This window comes from Rhinoderma darwinii, chromosome 8 (genome assembly GCF_050947455.1).
Source record: "Rhinoderma darwinii isolate aRhiDar2 chromosome 8, aRhiDar2.hap1, whole genome shotgun sequence".
Classification (NCBI taxonomy): Eukaryota; Metazoa; Chordata; class Amphibia; order Anura; family Rhinodermatidae; genus Rhinoderma; species Rhinoderma darwinii.
The window spans coordinates 90,012,253-90,032,007 of record NC_134694.1 but is presented as its reverse complement, the minus strand read 5'-3'; the positions used below and the strand labels follow the sequence as shown (position 1 = coordinate 90,032,007).

The window sequence follows — 19,755 nt, the reverse complement described above, 5'->3', positions numbered from 1 at the left end:
TTAGCGGCTGGAAAACCCCTTTAAATTTATAGCATTTACTGAGGAAAGGTACTAATTTTGTATATTCACCCAGGGCATGGACAACTCATGCTAAATCGGTATAGTAGCATGCCGTCTGCCTTGTCACATGATATCAATAAAAATTGGAGGACAAACCTTCCCTTTATTCTAGCTTTTCCATGCACTTACATTGGGATATCAGCTGTAACATATTAAGATATGCCCCTAATGCTTAGGACCAATACAACAAGTTTATTTTGGATCTGTACCACACGGATACCGAATATAGTGTCACCGCATTTGAAGGGGCTATGCATACAACCATGGTGGTAAATACATGTGGAGTGCAATTATGTGGTTCCTGTAATACCCTGGGAAAGAAACAACCATTTTGCACTATTCACCCATAGGACACCACTTTCTCACAACTGTGTGGTACTAAGCTTGTCCCAGGACTTAGGTGTCCAATATTGATCCGGTGCTTGATTCTCTGGATTACATCTAGCTGAAGTGGAACCAAATACAATGGGAATGGGTTGGAGTTATGGTTATTATGGGCAACATAAAAGTTAATGTTAGAACTTACCAGAGCAGAGAGCATAGTACGTTTAGCCAGGGATTCCAGAGCTTAATCCAAAAGGCCAGAGTTTGATCAGGCAGAGCCCAGTATAGAGAACCATGGAACAGACTTGAACATAGGGTCAGGTAACTGCGATCAGGCAGAACCAGAATGTGGTAGCATGGCAAACCTTAAATGTGGTCAAATAAGCCATGGGTTGAGTAACAGAGATCAAGCAGAATCAGGATGCATTGCAGTGGAGAATCTAAAGGGTAGTCAGGGAAGTCAGGTCACTACAAGGTAGGTAACAAGACCAGAACAAATCAAGATAAAAACATTTATACCTGACACAGCAGCCAGTATGGGTCATATGAATTGAAGAAAATACATCTGTGTGTCTTTATATATAATCTGAGATACAAGGAGTACAGCATGGACCCATAGCAGGCTATTGATCCTATATTATAGATTTGTACGTACAACACAAATCTGTAATATGGCCATGTGCATGACCCCTAAAGCATATTTCCCACTCATTTATGCCTAAAATGTCGGACAGTAGAAGGTAGCCAAAATGAATATACTCTAAAAAAGCAAAGAACAGCCATGTAAGGGACCATGAAAAATAATGGGATGAGGCTCTTTTTGAAGTAAGAAAAGATAAATGGGATGAGAAGAAAAAAGAAGGGAGTTGATTGACCAAGTCCAAAAATTCTTCACGTCATAGTTTGGATTTTCCCAGTGTGATAGATATTGTGGAAATCTGATCAATGCAGAGATTCTCAGAATATGTAACTACTTCCCATCCTATCATTCTCACCTATAAAATGTTATTATTTCCCAACGGGACAAACTGTAATGATGAGAATAAAATTCAATGCAATGCAATATTCCCAGTACCACTGTAGAAGAAAATCTGTGGAGTCATCATAAGTAATATCACAGTACTGGCTACATCATAAATTTGTTTAAGACCAGTAATGTTTACACTATGCTTATTTTAGATCCTCTTATTTATGAACTTTGTCAATTTAGCTGTAGTCTAGAAGCAAACGTGTTGTTGGCCAAGCTGGGTGTGAGGTTTATCTGGTTGTGTGTGTTTATATGTACATTTGTAAAGTGCAAAAATAATAATGTCTATAATCGCGAGCCATCTGTGTTTCATTCTACTAAAAATATAATATTTTTATTTTATTCCAGTATTATTTTATAAAGAGTCTTTTGTCAGCGTAACAGCAGATCTGGATAATATGAGTGATCTTCTGAATTTCCAGCTGGCAGCTGTTTCAAAGGAAACCTAGTGTTAGGTTCTGTTCACACTAGAATCATGACTTCTGGCTATAACAGAAACCATGACGCTGTGATAAATTTGTTTCTCAAAGGATTCAAACAGTCACTGACAGACCCCATAGACGTTAATAGGCTCCATGAGGGTAGCCAGTGGCGTAACTACCACTGTAGAAGCCGAAGTGGCTGCCTCGGGGCCCGCGGCATGAGAGGGCCCGTGTCACGCGCCGGCACGGGCCCCCACCATGGCCGGAGGCTCCGCTAGTTGCCGCTATGGCTACTACAGCGCGACGCCACTTAACACTACGGCAGAGCAGGGAGGTATCTCCCCGCTCTGCCATTAAACGGGTTGTTCCTACATAAGACATGTATCCCCTATCCACAGGATAGGGGATACATGTGTGATCGCTGGCAGCGATAGGGAGAACGGGGGACCGAAAGTCCCCTGAAGTTCTCCATCACAAACCTCGGACTTCCGGGGTCCGTGTCGTCAGCTCCGTAGAAATGAATGGAGAGCCGGTCGCGCTTGTGTGCATGCGTGACCAGCGCTACTTTCATTTTTATTGAACTGCGCAGACCCTGGAAGTCAGAGGTTAGTCATGGAGAACTTCGGGGGACTTTCGGTCCCCCGTTCTCCCTATCGCTGCCAGCGATCACACATGTATCCCCTATCCTGTGGATTGGGGATACATGTATTTTGTAGGACAAACTATAGGTCAGATTTTTTTGGGGGGTTGGGGCTGTACCTACAGGGGGGCTGTATAGCGTTACCTACAGGGGTGTTCTGTATGGTGTTATCTACAGGGGGGCTGTATAGCGTTACCTACAGGGGGGGCTATATACCGTTACCTACATGGGGGTTCTGTATGGTGTTATCTACAGGGGGGACTTTATAGCGTTACCTACAGGGAGGGCTGTATGGCGTTACCTACAGGGGGGTTCTGTATGGCGTTACCTACAGGGGGGGCTGTATAGCGTTATCTACAGGGGGGCTGTATGGCGTTACCTACAGGGGGGCTGTATGGCGTTTCCTACAGGGGGGGCTGTATGGCGTTATCTACAGGGCAGCTGTATGGCGTTATCTACAGGGGGGCTGTATAGTGTTACCTTCAGGGGGGCTGTATAGCGTTACCTACAGGGGGGTTCTGTATGGCGTTATCTACAGGGGGGCTGTATGGCGTTACCTACAGGGGGTTCTGTATGGTGTTACCTACAGGGGGGGCTGTATAGCATTATCTACAGGGGGCTGTATGGCGTTACCTACAGGGGGACTGTATGGCGTTATCTAAAGGGGGGCTGTATGGCGTTATCTACAGTGGGGCTGTATAGCGTTACCTACAGGGGGGCTGTAAAGCGTTATCTACAGGGGGGTCTGTATGGCGTTCTCTACAGAGGGGGCTGTATGGCGTTATCTACAGGGGGCTGTATGGCGTTATTTACAGGGGGGCTGTATGCCATTATTTACAGGGGGCTGTATGGTGTTCTTTACAGGGGGGCTGTATGGCGTTATCTACAGTGGGGGCTGTATGCCATTATCTACAGGGGGCTGTATGGCGTTATCTACAGGGGGCTGTATGGCTTTCTCTACAGGGGGCTGTATGGCGTTCTCTACAGGGGGGCTGTATGGCGTTATCTACAGGGGGTTCTGTATGGCGTTATCTATAGAGGGGGCTGTATGGCGTTATCTACAGAGGGGGCTGTATGGCGTTCTCTACAGGGGGGCTGTATGGCGTTCTCTACAGTGGGGGTCTGTATGGCGTTATCTACAGGGGGGCTGTAACAAAGGCACTATCTACAAGGGGGGGGTTGTGTGACATCCAGGGGAGGGGGGGCCCCAGTCAAAAGTTTGCTATGGGGCCCAGTCTTTCCTAGTTACGCCCCTGAGGGTAGCAATATTTTTATGGCAAGAATAGTGCTGGACACTGCGCTACTCTTGGAGTCAAAAAATACCAAAATGGATGACAAAATCCTCAGCGGAGTCTCTTAAGGCAAGTGTGAATAAAGCCTTACCAGAAGCCAGTATTAAATGCAGGCATAACATGTTGTAAATACTATTTTGACATTGACCAGTAGAAACCAAAATGTGTCAGCACCTTTATACAGAAAGTATGGTTGAATACATCTGAGACTGTAGTAATTTACGGATTCTGCAGATTTTATAACAACTGTATCAATTTAATCTGACAAAATTAAAAAAAATATATATAAAAAAAACAAAAAAAATGTAAAAATGTAGACAAGCTTAAATATCTTGGTTAGCATTGTTGCATAATTGCTAAACATAAGGGGGTTTTACACAGGACGATTATCGAGCAGACGAGCGTTAATATAACACGATCAGCAGATGAACGAGCAAAAGCTAGATCATCTATTGGCCGTATCGTTTTAAAAAAGTGAAATATTATCGTTGTCGGCAGCACATCTCCCTGTGTAAACAGGGACACGCACTGCCAACATGATAATAATGGATGGGGATGAGTGCTCGGAGTAACGACCGCTCGTCCCCATCTATATCTCCGTGTGACAGGAGCAAACAAGCGCCGATCAACGATGCCTCGTTGATCAGCGCTCGCTGCATCGGCCACTTATCGGCCGCTGTAAAAGGGACTTTAGTCCTGTACGTGATTATTTTTAATTTCCTAAAGAGACAGACCAAATGAGTGACTTGTGATATCGACTAGGGTAAGGATGTAGGATGTAGGTTAGTAGATTATTTACTTAAAGTACCGGATATGTGATGGACATCAGTGATTGAAAAAAAGGCTAGTTGTCTTTAGAGAGAGCAGACAAGATCTCCATTAAAGGACACAGAGATGCTCTAGATTTGCCTTCTTACAAGCAGCTGAAGTTTGGTGACTGAGTGCAGCTTCCTGTGATTCAATAGCAACATTCTCTGACAGGGACTCGCATTATCAATGAGTGGGTTGTGGTCTGCAGCACACAAATCTTCCTCAGTTCTGCAGCAGCTCAATACAAAATAAGAATTCAACATGCACAGGTATAAAGCTGGAAGGCAAATTGATTAACAATTGTTTTAGATAAATGTCTTAAATGAATACATCCTACTGGCTTGCACATCCAAATAGAAATAGCAGGTGGGTGGCCAAATAAGGTCTAATTCTGGTAAGGATAAAATGTGCAACTCCCCCTTCTGTCCTATCTCTTACTGAAAGCCTGGTACAGAATGTGCTCCAGTTATAAGCTGAGAAGAAAGGCGAGTTGTACAAATCTGCTACATCTGAAAAACACTTTGCAGTGAGATCTCATTTGAATTTTCCAGTCTAATGTATAGCTATAAATACATGAAATTGATATTTGCAATTCTGGTAATTGCACGTGTCAGAAGGTAAGGGACAAGTGCCTGTGTTTGTCCTTATGTAGCTGATAAATGAATGTCACCCAGAGATATAGAGAGTCATTTTTTGCATTCTTTATCTCTGATGCCAAACACCCCTGCAAATGTCATCCTGTATTTCTCTCCACCACCCACAGTCCATCCGGCCAGGAAACAATCAGTTCACTGATCACTACTTTGTGTGAAAGCGGTTGAGAGAGTAAAGCCAGGCGAGGCTACATTAATGCAGCAAGGGTTTGTGCATTGGCGCCAACATCAAGAAAACCTGCATTCTTCGTCTCTCTTTATAAATGATGTCTTTTATACCCACCAGGACAACCTTTGCAATATCCACTTAGTCTTGATGTATGGCGTTTCAATCTTCTTTTGCGCTGTTATTCCGGCCTGCATTTAGTGTATGTCAATATACGTTTCTTTTTATATTACAAAGTTAACCTTGGGTAACCCATTCACTCTCTGTGTAGTCAATCGTATAAGTAATAATAATATCCCAGATATATAGACTGTAATAACTTCTATATTCCGGCAAGGTCAGGGAATGCAAAGCAGCTTTCTGCAGCTACTCTATAGGAGATAAAGGGTTACTGGGATTTCTGCGCTGACGTTTTTATGAGTGTTAGGATACAAAGGGTTACTGGGTGTTGAGACACAAAAGGCTTCCAACAAGGTAAGGTTTTATGAGTCTTCACTAACTGGAGTTAATGAGCTTCTAGCCACAAATCGGTTAATAGAAGCATCACTGACACCATAGAGAGTAATTGCTGTAATAATGATCCAAATACTCTACAGTCCAACACACAGATGATGATGTTTTACGGTCTACACATAATTACATCTAGACTATGGGACCTAACTCAAAATTTCTCCCAGTGGTCCCATTAGAGGACAAAATCATGTTTGAGGATGAAAAGCTGTCCATCACTTCTTGTCTTCCTCACTGCCCCTTCTCATTACTAGTTGCCAAAGGTCACTTGGGCACCCAGATTCAAGCACATGGGTCTGGGAATGCAGGGATATTTTAACTCTTTGATCACTACATATAAATAGGCACAAAATGTACAAATTCCAAGGTATTATTTTTTTTAAATAAAAACAAACAAATATCTGACAGCACTGAGCACGACAAACATTTTGGTCAGTGTCAGCATTTAGCAGTCAGCATTTAGCAGTAAAATACAATCAGCCCCTATGTACAATAGTTTCAGTAGGTCAAACATGCACAGTAATTAATACAGACATGCGTATCACTCCTCATTACAAAGATTTTCAATGCATATGCTGCACTGATGTACATACCAGACATGCCAGAACAGGTGACACACTTAGACGGTCATCATTTGTATGCAGATATATAGAAAAAGAATAACTTACAGCATTGTCCTCTATATAGTGCAGCCTAAACTGATGATCAGGAGTATTTAAGAAGAAGGGAGGGGGTTGAGAGGATACTGTCCTTCTCAGACAGACAGCATCCAAGGATCACAATGAGTTTCACACTCCCTTTTCTATAATGAAAGGGACGGATCACATTTGAGCTTTACAAGAGAACACAATAGACAGGCACAACGTGTTTGCAGTGCTCCCCCAGCAACAAATTTCCAGAGCGTGACGTCATCCTCTTTTGGTCCGAGGGAGCCTGCAGAGCAGAAGCCTCTACAGAAACCCACTCATAGGAAGCAGAGAAGGGAAGGCGGCCACGGCAGCAACTACTCCCAGTCACGGCAGACTCCCACTCCGATAACTTCTACCCACATTTCCCCAGAGATCATGGATAGGGACAAATGAGATGAGCTGGAACTGCATGCTTTGATATGCAAACCTGCATAGGACTTGCAAGGAAGAAAAGCCTCATGCTTTCCTGATGTGTGAGTACACAGTTAATATTTCTACACGTTTTCAGAGAATATACCGGGAATCACTAGGATGCTGTGGAATGGGTCTGGGAATAGGGAAAGTGGGGGCTTTCAGGCCATTAGACAGCTCTAGAAACAGGGATTTGGATAGTCTTTCTGCACTTTGACATTTGTTGGTTGGCTTCAGTGTGTGATGCAAATCTTTTTTATTTCTTGTTTTCCTAAAAGGTTTTACAATAGGTACCAGATCTTGGATCTGTGGAATATAAAGATGCTGAACAGCATTTTGTTGCTGAGTGTTATGTCAGTGACTGCAATCTTAAAGACAGAGAGTCGTAAAACTGCCAAAGATATATGCAAGATCCGCTGTCTGTGTGAAGAAAAGGAGAATGTACTAAATATAAATTGTGAAAATAAAGGGTTCACCAGCGTCAATTTGCTGCTGCCTCCCCAGTCCAGAATTTATCAGCTTTTCTTTAATGGCAACTTACTGAGCAGGCTATACCCAAATGAGTTTGTCAATTACTCCAATGCAGTGACTTTACATTTGGGCAACAATGAGCTGCAAGAAATCAGAACTGGTGCTTTCAATGGGCTTAAGACACTGAAAAGATTACATCTGAATAATAACAAATTAGAAGTGTTAAGAGAGGAAACTTTCCAGGGCCTCGAGAGTCTTGAATATCTGCAAGCAGATTACAATTTTATCAGTGTTATTGAAGCTGGTGCTTTCAGCAAACTGAATAAATTAAAAGTCTTGATTCTGAATGACAATCTTTTGTTATCTCTCCCAAACAACGTCTTTCGCTTTGTACTTTTAACTCATTTGGATCTGAGAGGGAATAGGCTAAAAATGCTGCCCTTTGCTGGTGTCCTTGAGCACATTGGAGGGATCATGGAAATTCAACTAGAGGAGAACCCTTGGAATTGTACCTGTGATTTGATTCCTCTTAAAGCATGGTTAGATACCATCACAGTATTTGTGGGTGAGATTGTTTGTGAGACTCCATTTAGACTACATGGGAAAGATGTTACACAGCTCACTAGGCAAGATCTGTGTCCCAGGAAAAGTGCAAGTGATACAAATCAGAGACCTGCACATCCAGCTTTTCCAGATACTCGTATACAGCGGATTCCTCCAACCTTTAACCCTGCAGTGAGTCCAACCAGAGGTCCAAAGGCCAGCCGGCCTCCCAAAACCCGGAACCGACCCACTCCTAGAGTCACAGTATCCAAAGATAGGCAGATTTTTGGGCCTATCATGGTATATCAGACCAAATCTCCAGTTCCTCTAAGCTGTCCAGAAAGTTGTGTTTGCACATCTCAAACCTCTGACAGCGGCTTAACTGTCAATTGTCAAGAAAGAAAAATTTTCAATATTTCTGATCTTCAACCTAAACCCAGCAATCCAAGAAAAATGTATCTGACAGGTAATTATCTGCAAATTGTTTATAAGACGGATCTTCTAGAATTTTATTCACTAGACTTGTTACATTTAGGAAATAATCGAATAGCAGTCATACAGGAAGGTGCCTTTTCAAACCTTACAAGCTTACGTAGACTTTATCTTAATGGCAACTACCTTGAAATATTATATCCATCCATGTTTGAAGGCTTGTACAGTTTGCAATATCTATATTTAGAGTATAATGTAATCAAGGACATTTTTCCACGTACATTTGATTCTCTGAGTAACCTACAGCTCTTATTTCTGAACAACAATTTACTTCGATCATTGCCTGATAATGTGTTTGGTGGCACTGCCCTAACAAGACTAAATTTAAGGAACAACCATTTCTCATATTTGCCTGTAAAGGGAGTTCTTGATCAGCTCACTGCCTTCATACAAATAGATCTCCAGGAAAACCCTTGGGATTGCACGTGTGATATTTTAGGTCTGAAAAACTGGATTGAGCAATCAAGCTCCACTGTGGTTGTTCAGGAAGTAACATGTGAGTCACCACTTAAACATGCTGGAGAGCATTTAAGGATTGTGTCTAAAGAGGCAATCTGTCCAGAGAATCCACATTTAGCTGATGCTACCGTGTTATCTTTCAATCAAAAAACCTATACACCACATCCTTCGGGTATATCACCGAGTCCTTATCCAGAACTTCACACGGAGGTCCCTCTGTCAGTGCTCATTTTGGGATTACTAGTGGTTTTTATTCTTTCAGTGTGCTTTGGGGCAGGCCTGTTTGTCTTTGTGTTGAAAAGACGAAAAGGGGTACAGAGTGTTCCAAACAGCAGTGCAAACAACCTAGATATCAATACTTTCCAACTGCAATATGGTTCATACAATTCCAATGATAAAACTGAGGCCCATGTGTATAATTACATCCCTCCACCTGTTGGGCAAATGTGCCAGAACCCGATCTACATGCAAAAAGAAGGAGACCCTGTTGCATACTACCGAAACCTACAAGAGTTTAGTTACAGCAAACTGGACCACAAAAAAGAGGACCCTTCTGCATACACAATAAGCACAACTGAACTGCTGGAAAAGTCCTCTGCTACTGTAGAGCCAGAACTTTTGTACCAGAATATTGCAGAGAGGGTAAAGGAATTGCCCAGTGGAGGGGTAGTTCATTATAACTTTTGCACCTTGCCTAAAAGGCAGCTCATGCCTGCGTATGAATTGAGGCGCCAGAACCAGGACAGGATAAATAAAACAGTTTTATATGGCACCCCCAGAAAATACTTTGCAGAACAATCTAAACAGGAGCATCTTCTCCTTCATGGAAAAATGCAATCAGAGCCAGATTACCTTGAGGTTTTGGAAAAGCAAACTGCAATAAGTCAGCTGTAGGCAACATTTCTAACAGAAAAACATTGCTTCATGCTTGTTGTTTATATGGAATGTCAGAAGCAATTGTGCATACACGGTATGCCTTTTTTAAGCTACACAGGTACAGATACATTGTATAACCTTTGGCATTGGGGACAATGTATCCTTTTTCCTTTTCTTTAAATTATTTCTACCTTAAACTTCTAGAAACAGTTTCCTTTAAATGAATGTTTTTGTTTTTTATTACTATGTTTTTTTGTTTTTTTTGATCTGTTTATTTTTAATATGAGAGTAAAAATTCAGTCTAATGTTCTAAACAGTCACTAGAAACTCCCTGAAGCTTTCAGTGAACTGAACTTCTTTTTTTCTTATGTAAATAACATGTTACTGTTACAAATCAATTACCTACTGCAGCCACTGGGCGTCACTTTTTTGAGTTAAAGTGCCTTTGCACTTTAAATAACCTAAATGTTGCTTTTAGCTTTTATACCATGAATATATTTTAATGTGCAGCATTTCAGAAATATATATATATATTGTATATCCCATAAAGTTTAAAGAACAATCTTTTTGTATTTTACATTACATTGGTAAAAAAAAATGTCCTTAATTTCTTGGGCATTGAAGTCATTAAAAAAGGGGTTTGTTTAGAATGTACATCTATACTGTTTTTCTCCCTTAAGATTTCCTTCAAGATGTAAATTTCAAGTAAAGAATTCTGGAAATTTAGAAATGCTTCCTTGAAAGAGGGATATATATTATATTTTATATATATATATATATATATATATATATATATATATATATATATATATATATATATATATATATATATATATATATACACATATATATATATATATACACACATATATATATATATATATATATATATATATATATACATACATATATATATATATATATATATATATACATATACATATATATAAATATATATATATATACACACACAGTGTTCTTGCTTACTTTTTCCAGCACTACTGATAATGCTAATTGTTTTAAGACTATTTTCCTAATTAAACGAGAGTTAAATGATATGAAATGATATTTGTGTATTGGCTATTTTGGAATATACAACTTCTACAACAATTGTTTGAGTGATGGTGGCCTTTTTGGGATTTTGTAGACTGTAAATTGAGCAAAGGAAAGCTCTAGATAGCAATGTAGAGATGCTATAGCATTAATTGCAGTACATGTATATTTTAGGCAAATGATTGCACAATTAAAATGATCAAAGTGCAATATCTACATCCTAAATAGTCAGTAAACATTTCCTATGCAGGCATAATTGTGGGAATTAAACAAACACTCATTATTTAAAACAAAAACAGTTTTGTTTTTGTCTATTGTAAATCCTTATGCAACTGGGATGGTGATCTGCATATAAAGTAGGACAAGCTTTTCAAATCTTTACTAAAGCAATTGATGGAGTCTGAAAGAAGCACACTGTTTCCTTTTCATAAATAGGTTACTGCACATAATAATCTTTTATTATCATGCAGAGATTGAAGTGGACACTGCTGACTGTTTTAAGAATTTCTATAAATTCTAAAATATTCTAAATTATTCTGTAGATGTGCATTTAACAGTGTTTAATTGCTGTCTGATTCTAATCACAGGAAGCCATAAGAGCAGTGTAGGAAAGGTCCTTGTCCTCCCTGAATTACATCTCAATCATCAAACCTGCAGTGGGTTTCTATAGTAAATGTAAGTTAATGTATCTTGGGAAAGCATAAAAAAAAAATCCAGGAGGATTATACAATAAAAATCAACTTCCAAACACCATTGCATTGATATACACACAGTTTCATATATCGCATTTTTGAAGATTTCTATTGAATGTAATGGTAAATCTGATTTAAAATATGTCACATCACACTATGTTCATTGAAGAAATAGTCAATTGAGAATAGTAGTGTATTATTCTCGTTGGGTTAGGCAGTAATTAAGTAATAGCTTTTGGTTTGGCTATAGCGTATACCATAGCATATAACACCTGTACTAAGCTTTATACTGAGGGATTTAAAACATTATGACGTGCATTGGCACATTTCCTCCTGAACTTTTATGTAAACCATTAGGCCATGTGGTATTTTTTTTACCCATTGAAATTATGTACTGGGGAGTGAAATAACATAATCACAAGATGTCTATGCTATATGTGTCTTTGTATGGCCGCCCAGTGGTTGGGATGTGGATTGCAAGCTGTCAAGGGTTTTGCTAGAATGTCGCGATATTGTATTGAATTTGTTTCATGAGAAATTGGAGTCTTTAACTAAATTCAAGAAAAAGGGATAGTGGACACATTTGGAGGTGTTGCAGATTTTTTTTCAACCCATAGCTATAAATGGTGTTAATTTCCGCTGCAGATTTTCCACGCTACGAAAAGATATGTAACGTTTGAATCCACCCTAAAAGAGTTTCTTCATATTTGGTAGCTGTAATGGTAAATACCATTTTTCTAAACCCCACCTAAAGCATATTATTTCGCTATTGCTTTGTTAGTTTATTATTTGTTTGATGGTTAGGGTATGCTCACACGTGTTATGCTTACATTGTATTTTTGCAGCGTAAACATAGGCTGCGCAAAACTTTACAATGTTTGCCTATGGGAAAAATATTCCACAACACAAGAACTAGAGAAATCGGTCTAAGTTGCAGAATATTTTTCCCATAGACATAGATTGTACTTCATAATGCAATGAAAGTACACCATTTGTGAGCACATCCTTACTCATGTATTATTATTGTTTCCATGAGATCCATCATTTTTCATTATACGGATGATTGTGCTTCCTTTATGTTTAAAAATGATAACTTATGTTTTCATGAGAAGAGAGGTTTTTGATGAATTTCATGTATTTTGCTTCCAAATAGGTTTCCATAGCACTAATATTATCATCAAACCTTGCACTTTTGTACAACAGCATCCTTTCAGAATACTATCATTGCACATAAAATCTCCTTCCCATTTTAATTTATTTTCAAAATAAAAACACACCTAGCTATACAGGGTCCATCATTATCTAAATAGCATGCAGAAGAATTGTGCTGCTTAGCTGTATTCCCCCAGCAAATATAGTCATGGAGTTGATGGGTCTGTTTGAGGCCAATTATCGGGTAAACGAGTGTTCATAGATCGCTCGTTACCGATCATTGACCTGTGTAAACGGGGCAACGATCAGCCAATAAACGAGCAAACAATTGTTTTTCGTTTGATTGTATCGTTTATGCAGTTGAAAATATTATTCTTGTTGGCAGCACATCTCCCTGTATAAACAGTGAGACGCGCTGTCTACATGATAGAAATGTATGCGGATGGCCGATCGCCGATCAATGAGAGAGCTGCAAACGAGTGCCGATCAATGAGCTGTCTCGTTGATCTGCGCTCGTTTACACGGCCCACATCGGGCCGTGTAAGAGGACCCTTACTCTATTCTAGATCAGCCTTCTGAAAAGATCATTGACACAAGGCCACTCCTGCATACTATATAGTGCGAGAATTAAGCATCATCTATTGTTAATTAAAATGTGTGAAATACACACATGTATATTTCAATGGAAGATTTTTATCCGCTGGAAGTAGACAATGAAGGTTCCTATTGAATTACTGCAAGCAGGGAACTTGCAAACGATCAGAAATTAATACAGAAAGCATATTAGAAACATTGTGGAACTTTTTCCTATACAATAAGTTACCTTTGTTTGCTAAAACTGTATACCCCTTTAAGAAAAGGAAAGAAGAAACAGTTTTGTACAAAAAATAGTTTGGGTATTTTAAATGGATAGAAATGAAAGCTGTAACTAGGATCTGCATAGGCTGCAATGTTATGTATCATACATGACGGGACTTCATTTATTTAAAAAAAAAAAAAAAAAAGATTTATTATGCATTAAAGCCTGAATGACAATTTCCAGCATGTCACTTTCTGGAATGAAATAATATTTAGCACTGCAGTTATACATGTCTTTTAGTGAATTATTATTCTGCTCATAACTCATTGCTGTGATTTATACGATTGCTGTAATGAAAACAGGTTTTGCATTTGCTAAATGAACTTGTGTATCCCTCATACTTGCTCTCATGTTTATAGGGTTTTATTATTGTCTTAAAATAGCTCTTGGCTAAAACTTAACATTGATAGTCAAAAACCCTGTTCTGAATATAAAAGACCTTCCCCCATGTGGTGAAGTTTCTTCTCATATATATGCAAATAAGAGAAGATGCTTTACATACATTTGCTAATTTGATAACTTTTGGCTTATTTATTGGTGACATAAAGATTCCAAAGGCATATAAAAATTACGGGCAGATGCTGGTCTAATGTGCTGTGGTATCGGGGCCGGAAATCGCAACTTGACCCAGCCCCAGTGAGGCATATTTAAAAATGTATAAATGCAATCAAAAATATGGTGTTGGACCCAAGCACTCTAACATTCAGGCCCCTGTCATACTTTTTGTTAGAAAAAGTGGATAGAGCTTTGCAGTTGCAGGTACAATGTTTTTCCACCACTTTTCCGATGAACTTAGTAATGATTAGAGTTACAGACTGGCGTACCACTTGGATAGGGTACAAGGGTAAGGCTCCATTCACACTAGCGTTAGGAGCCTCGATGGGTTTTCCGTCAACCATTCCAGTTTATTTGACACCAAGAATAGCCCAGTCTGCAGTACTTCTCTTACTGTCAAAAAAACCATAACCCCGACAGACCCTATTAAATTTGATGTGGTCTGCTATTTTATATCTATTCGATAAAGGATTTGTCACAATGTCATAACTTCCGTTATAAACAAAAGCCATGATGCAAGTGTGAACAGAGCTTTAGATGTATCCTAGTGAAACCTATAAATTATGCTATGAAAATCAATGTAGGCATCGATATTCATGGTAGTAAGTATATAGAAGGAAAATTACTCTTGTTGGAGTTAACAGATTATGTCTTGAAGTTCAGTAGAAAATAAAAATGTATCTCCGCTTGTACCGAGTTCTAAATAGCCCGGATCTTATCCATTCAAACTATCACTTTGAAAGGCCATATTGAATTATGTTCTTGTTACTCAGCTCTCTGGTAGGTAAAGTAAGAGTATTATTGAGATCATACTTCACTCTGCCTTTTTTTATCTGTCATTTAATTTACAGCCTTAGGGTAGAATGTGTTTCTTGGAACTGTCCTGTTCACATTCTGGCCATTTGATTTGGCACAAAACAAATGACTGCTTACATTGCCTGTCATGTACTACCAGCATGTGGCATTGTGCTAAATAATATAACTCAATGCTTCCTAGTAAGACAATCTGTCCCCTTCTAAATTAAAATAAAATATATAGAAAATATAGAACTTTAAGCTATGGAAACCTTTAAATGGTTTTTTTTTTAAACATTTTTATCATTATATAAATGTATATTTTTATTCAAAGCACTTTTTCAATTGACTTTTATTATAAAATGTTTTAACTTTTTACGATACAGCTTTTATGTATTCTGTATACATAGAAGCTGTATAATTCTCTCTGAACTGACGGCTCGGCTCGGCTGAGAGCAGGTCCTGTGTGTCTCTGACACACAGTATCACGCTAATATCAATCACAAATTGATCAACCCACTCTCAGCCGAGCCGTTAGTTCAGCTGAATTGACGGAATCGGCTGAGAGGGAACGATACGACTTCCATGTACACAGGACACATAGACGCTGTATCGTAGGTGTACTTAGCCTTTAAAAGAAAACTGCTTTTAAATTACATTTTAAAATATTTAAATTTGTATCTACATAAATTGTTATACTGTATGTTTTATTGGCTGTTAGCAGAGAGCAGTGCTTTGGGGGAGCTCAGATGACAGTTCCACACTTAGGACTAAGGTAGTTTTATTCACCTGTATTTTTATCACATTGAGGCCTCATGCACTCGAACGTATTTTTGTCCTCCCGTAAATACTGGCGTAAATACGGGTCCTTGGTCACATGTATTCGAAATTCATACTTACCCGGCCGTTGTCTTGGTGATGCGTCCCTCTCTTGACATCCAGTCCGACCTCCCTGGATGATGCGGCAGTCCATGTGACCGCTGCAGCCAGTGATTGGCTGCAGCGGTCACATGGGCTGTAACGTCATCCCAGGAGGCCGGACTGGAGGAAGAACCAGGGAGTTCTGGGTAAGTATGAATGTCTTTTTTTTTTTACAGGTTGAACTATATTGAGATCGGTAGTCACTGTCCAGGGTGCTGAAAGAGTTACTGCCGATCGTTTAACTCTTTCAGCATGCTGGACAGTGACTGTCCACTGACGTTGCCTAGCAATGCTCCCGTAATTACGGGAGCCCCATAGACTTCTATGGGCCTGCCCGTGCCGTAATTACGGCCTAAAATAGGACATGTTCTATATTTTTCAACGGCCCGGGCACCTTCCCGTAAGTATACGGTGAGGTACCCGTGGCCGATAGAAGTCTATGGGGCCGTAATTATGGCCAGTGATTACGGGCGTTTTTACGTTTGTGTGCATGGGGCCTTACCAAGCACACGACAGCTTGTTAAATGGGGCTCGTTTGCTCCATTCAAATGAAGCAATGCTTGAGTGCGTGTGGACGAATGATTCTTACTACAATCATAAAACCCCTTTTTACACAAAAAGATGCGCTGCCAACAAGTGTAAATTTTCATGGCCGCATAAAATATCAGATCAGTCGACCAACGAGCATTTGCGCATTAATCGGTTGTTTGTTGCCCTGTTTACACAGAGCAATGATCATGAACAAGCGTTCTTACAAACGCTTATTTATCCTATCCTCGTGTAAAAGGGCCTTAAGTTGTTTGGTAAGATTGACTTAAAAATGAGAATGCAAAATACTGGCCAAATCTGCACTGTGTGAATGATACCTTTGGTTCATGCAGACTAGCATATCCTATTTATTCTCCCTTAGGCCCCATGCATGCGACCGTAAAATCGCCGGTAATTACGGATTGTAATTACGGTCCGCAATTACAGGCCCACTCATCTCTCTGGCTGATGGACACCTTCCCGTATGTCTACGGGAGGGTGTCCGTGCTGTAGAAACCTGCCGAAAAAAATAGGACATGTCCTATTTTTTTATTTTACGGATCGTGCTCCTATACTTTATAATGGGAGCACGGCTCGTAAAAATGGCCGGCTGTCCGCGGCCGTTCACGTCCGGCTGTGCCCGTAATAACAGGCATGGTCATGTGCATGAAGCCTAAGACTGTAATTTTAGGTTTTTTTTAAAAACACAAACGGACACATTTGATAGCAAGGGTCAAAACTGACTAGAAAATTATTATACTTGGCCTGGAAATTTCTCGTATGTGCTACTATCAATGAAATTTATTCTTTATTAGCTGAACATAGACATGGGTTGATTTTGCTGTAATATGTATGGGAACGGCCTGACAATCTACTGATAACTATGAGGCTAGATTCACACGAGCGTGTCCGTTTTGCACGTCTAAAAAATGCAGCGGTTTTCTTGCTTTGCAGTTAGATGTGACATCCATATACGGTGGTCGTCTGCGTTTTCTACGTGCGTATGTCATCCGTATGTCGCACGTTTTTTACGTCAGCAAAAAAAGTGAAGGAGGTATTTTTCTTTTTCCTCATTATTCCTTTAGCACCTGTTACATGAATCACAGACAGCACAGGGATGGCGTTCATGTGCTGTCGATTTTTTTCATGCACCCAATGAGATGTGTGGTGCGCTAAAACGTACCAAAATAGGACATGCAGTGAGTTTCACACAACTGACACACTCTGCGTGAAAAACAACGCATTTCTGAATTGCCCCATTGATTTTTATAGGTCCGTGTGGTGTCTGTGAAAAAAATAGATGGCACACGGACGTGAAATACACTCGTGTGACTAAGGCTTTATTGGGGAAAAAAATATCAGGCATATTGGATTTCAACATGTATGATCCTTTAGTCCCCTTGTGGCAATGACTTAATAGCCCCTCCCCTTTTGAAATAAATATTCTAAGCTAGTCTGAGTGCATGTACACTACCGTTGAAAAGTTTGGGGTCACCCAAACAATTTTGTGTTTTCCATGAAAACTCACACTTATATTTATCAAATGAGTTGCAAAATGACTAGAAAATATAGACAAGACTTTGACAAGGTTAGAAATAATTATTTTTATTTGAAATAATAATTTTCTCCTTCAAACTTTGCTTTCGTCAAAGAATGCTCCATTTGCAGCAATTACAGCATTGCAGACCTTTGGCATTCTAGCTGTTAATTTGCTGAGGTAATCGGGAGAAATTTCACCCCATGCTTCCAGAAGGCCCTCCCACAAGTTGGATTGGCTTGATGGGCACTTCTTGCGTACCATACGGTCAAGCTGCTCCCACAACAGCTCTATGGGGTTGAGATCTGGTGACTGCGCTGGCCACTCCATTACAGATAGAATACCAGCTGCCTGCTTCTTCCCTAAATAGTTCTTGCATAATTTGGAGGTGTGCTTTGGGTCATTGTCCTGTTGTAGGATGAAATTGGCTCCAATCAAGCGCTGTCCACAGGGTATGGCATGGCGTTGCAAAATGGAGTGATAGCCTTCCTAATTCAAAATCCCTTTTACCTTGTACAAAACTCCCAATTTACCAGCACCAAAGCAACCAGACCATCACATTACCTCCACCATGCTTGACAGATGGCGTCAGACACTCTTCCAGCATCTTTTCAGTAGTTCTGCATCTCACAAATGTTCTTCTGTGTGATCCAAACACCTCAAACTTCGATTCGTCTGTCCATAACACTTTTTTCCAATCTTCCTCTGTCCAATGTCTGTGTGCTTTTGCCCATATTAATCTTTTCCTTTTATTAGCCAGTCTCAGATATGGCTTTTTCTTTGCCACTCTGCTCTGAAGGCGAGCATCCCGGAGTCGCCTCTTCACTGTAGATGTTGACACTGGCGTTTTGGGGGTACTATTTAATGAAGCTGCCAGTTGAGGACCTGTGAGGCGTCTATTTCTCAAATTAGAGACTCTAATGTACTTGTCTTGTTGCTAAGTTGTGCAGCAGGGCCTCCCACTTATCTTTCTACTCTGGTTAGAGCCTGTTTGTGCCTGTTTCACATGAAAGCTCTCGTTTTCTAGTCGTTTTGAGAGTTTAATCGAACCCACAAATGTAATGCTCCAGATTCTCAACTAGCTCAAAGGAAGGTCAGTTTTATAGCTCCTCTAAACAGCAAAACTGTTTACAGCGGTGCTAACATAATTGCACAAGGGTTTTCAAGTGTTTTCTAATCATCCATTAGCCTTCTAACACAGTTAGCAAACACAATGTACCATTAGAACACTGGAGTGATGGTTGCTGGAAATGGGCCTCTATACACCTATGTAGATATTGCATTAAAAACCAGACGTTTGCAGCTAGAATAGTCATTTAGCACATTAACAATGTATATAGTGTATTTCTAATTAATTTAATGTTATCTTCATTGAAAAAAACTGTGTTTTTCTTGCAAAAATAAGGACATTTCTAAGTGACCCTAAACTTTTGAACGGTAGTGTACATAGGGGACTTGTGCCTGTCAATGGAAATCTAAATAGTTTTAAACAGAGCCCTATATCAGCCTCAATTGTCGTATCTGTGAGAAATACAGCTACGTAATGGAAATGTATCAATAATGCGCTGTCAAAGGGAATTTTTGCATATTCGCTCAGCTCTTTTGAGCAGCATTTTTTTTGTTAGTATTTGAAATTATTGACTAATTTATCATTGTTTGTTTTTATATTAACTCTTCACAATATCTCCATTATTGTGGGAGCATACAGCAAAAAAGTTTGAGAAAGATATCCATTGATTTCAGATTTTCAGCATATAGATATGAAACGCTGAAATAATCAATCCCTTTAACCAATTTGCGCAGAATGACATACGTGTA

General features: G+C 39.7%; 1 protein-coding gene and 1 long non-coding RNA gene across 3 annotated transcripts in view; one reads left to right on the top strand and one right to left on the bottom strand.

The window, feature by feature from the left end:
• The window catches only part of LOC142659605 (uncharacterized), a 193,096-nt gene extending 186,109 nt beyond the window's left edge, over nucleotides 1-6,987 (bottom strand). For both annotated transcript variants that reach the window (XR_012850351.1, XR_012850350.1), the window contains exon 1: nucleotides 6,573-6,987. This is a non-coding gene — a long non-coding RNA (uncharacterized LOC142659605). The remainder of the gene's footprint in view (nucleotides 1-6,572) is intronic.
• SLITRK2 (SLIT and NTRK like family member 2) lies at nucleotides 6,606-10,588 on the top strand. Its single transcript, XM_075835885.1, has 2 exons — nucleotides 6,606-7,066; nucleotides 7,283-10,588. Exon 2 carries the CDS (start codon nucleotides 7,326-7,328, stop codon nucleotides 9,861-9,863), a length of 2,538 nt encoding a protein of 845 aa, XP_075692000.1. The 5' UTR covers nucleotides 6,606-7,066; nucleotides 7,283-7,325; the 3' UTR covers nucleotides 9,864-10,588.
• Nucleotides 10,589-19,755: the final 9,167 nt, after the last annotated feature.

Bases quoted from the DNA above. Each gene is read 5' to 3' on its own strand.
- SLITRK2 (XM_075835885.1), top strand. From the start codon at position 7,326: ATGCTGAACAGCATTTTGTTGCTGAGTGTTATGTCAGTGACTGCAATC.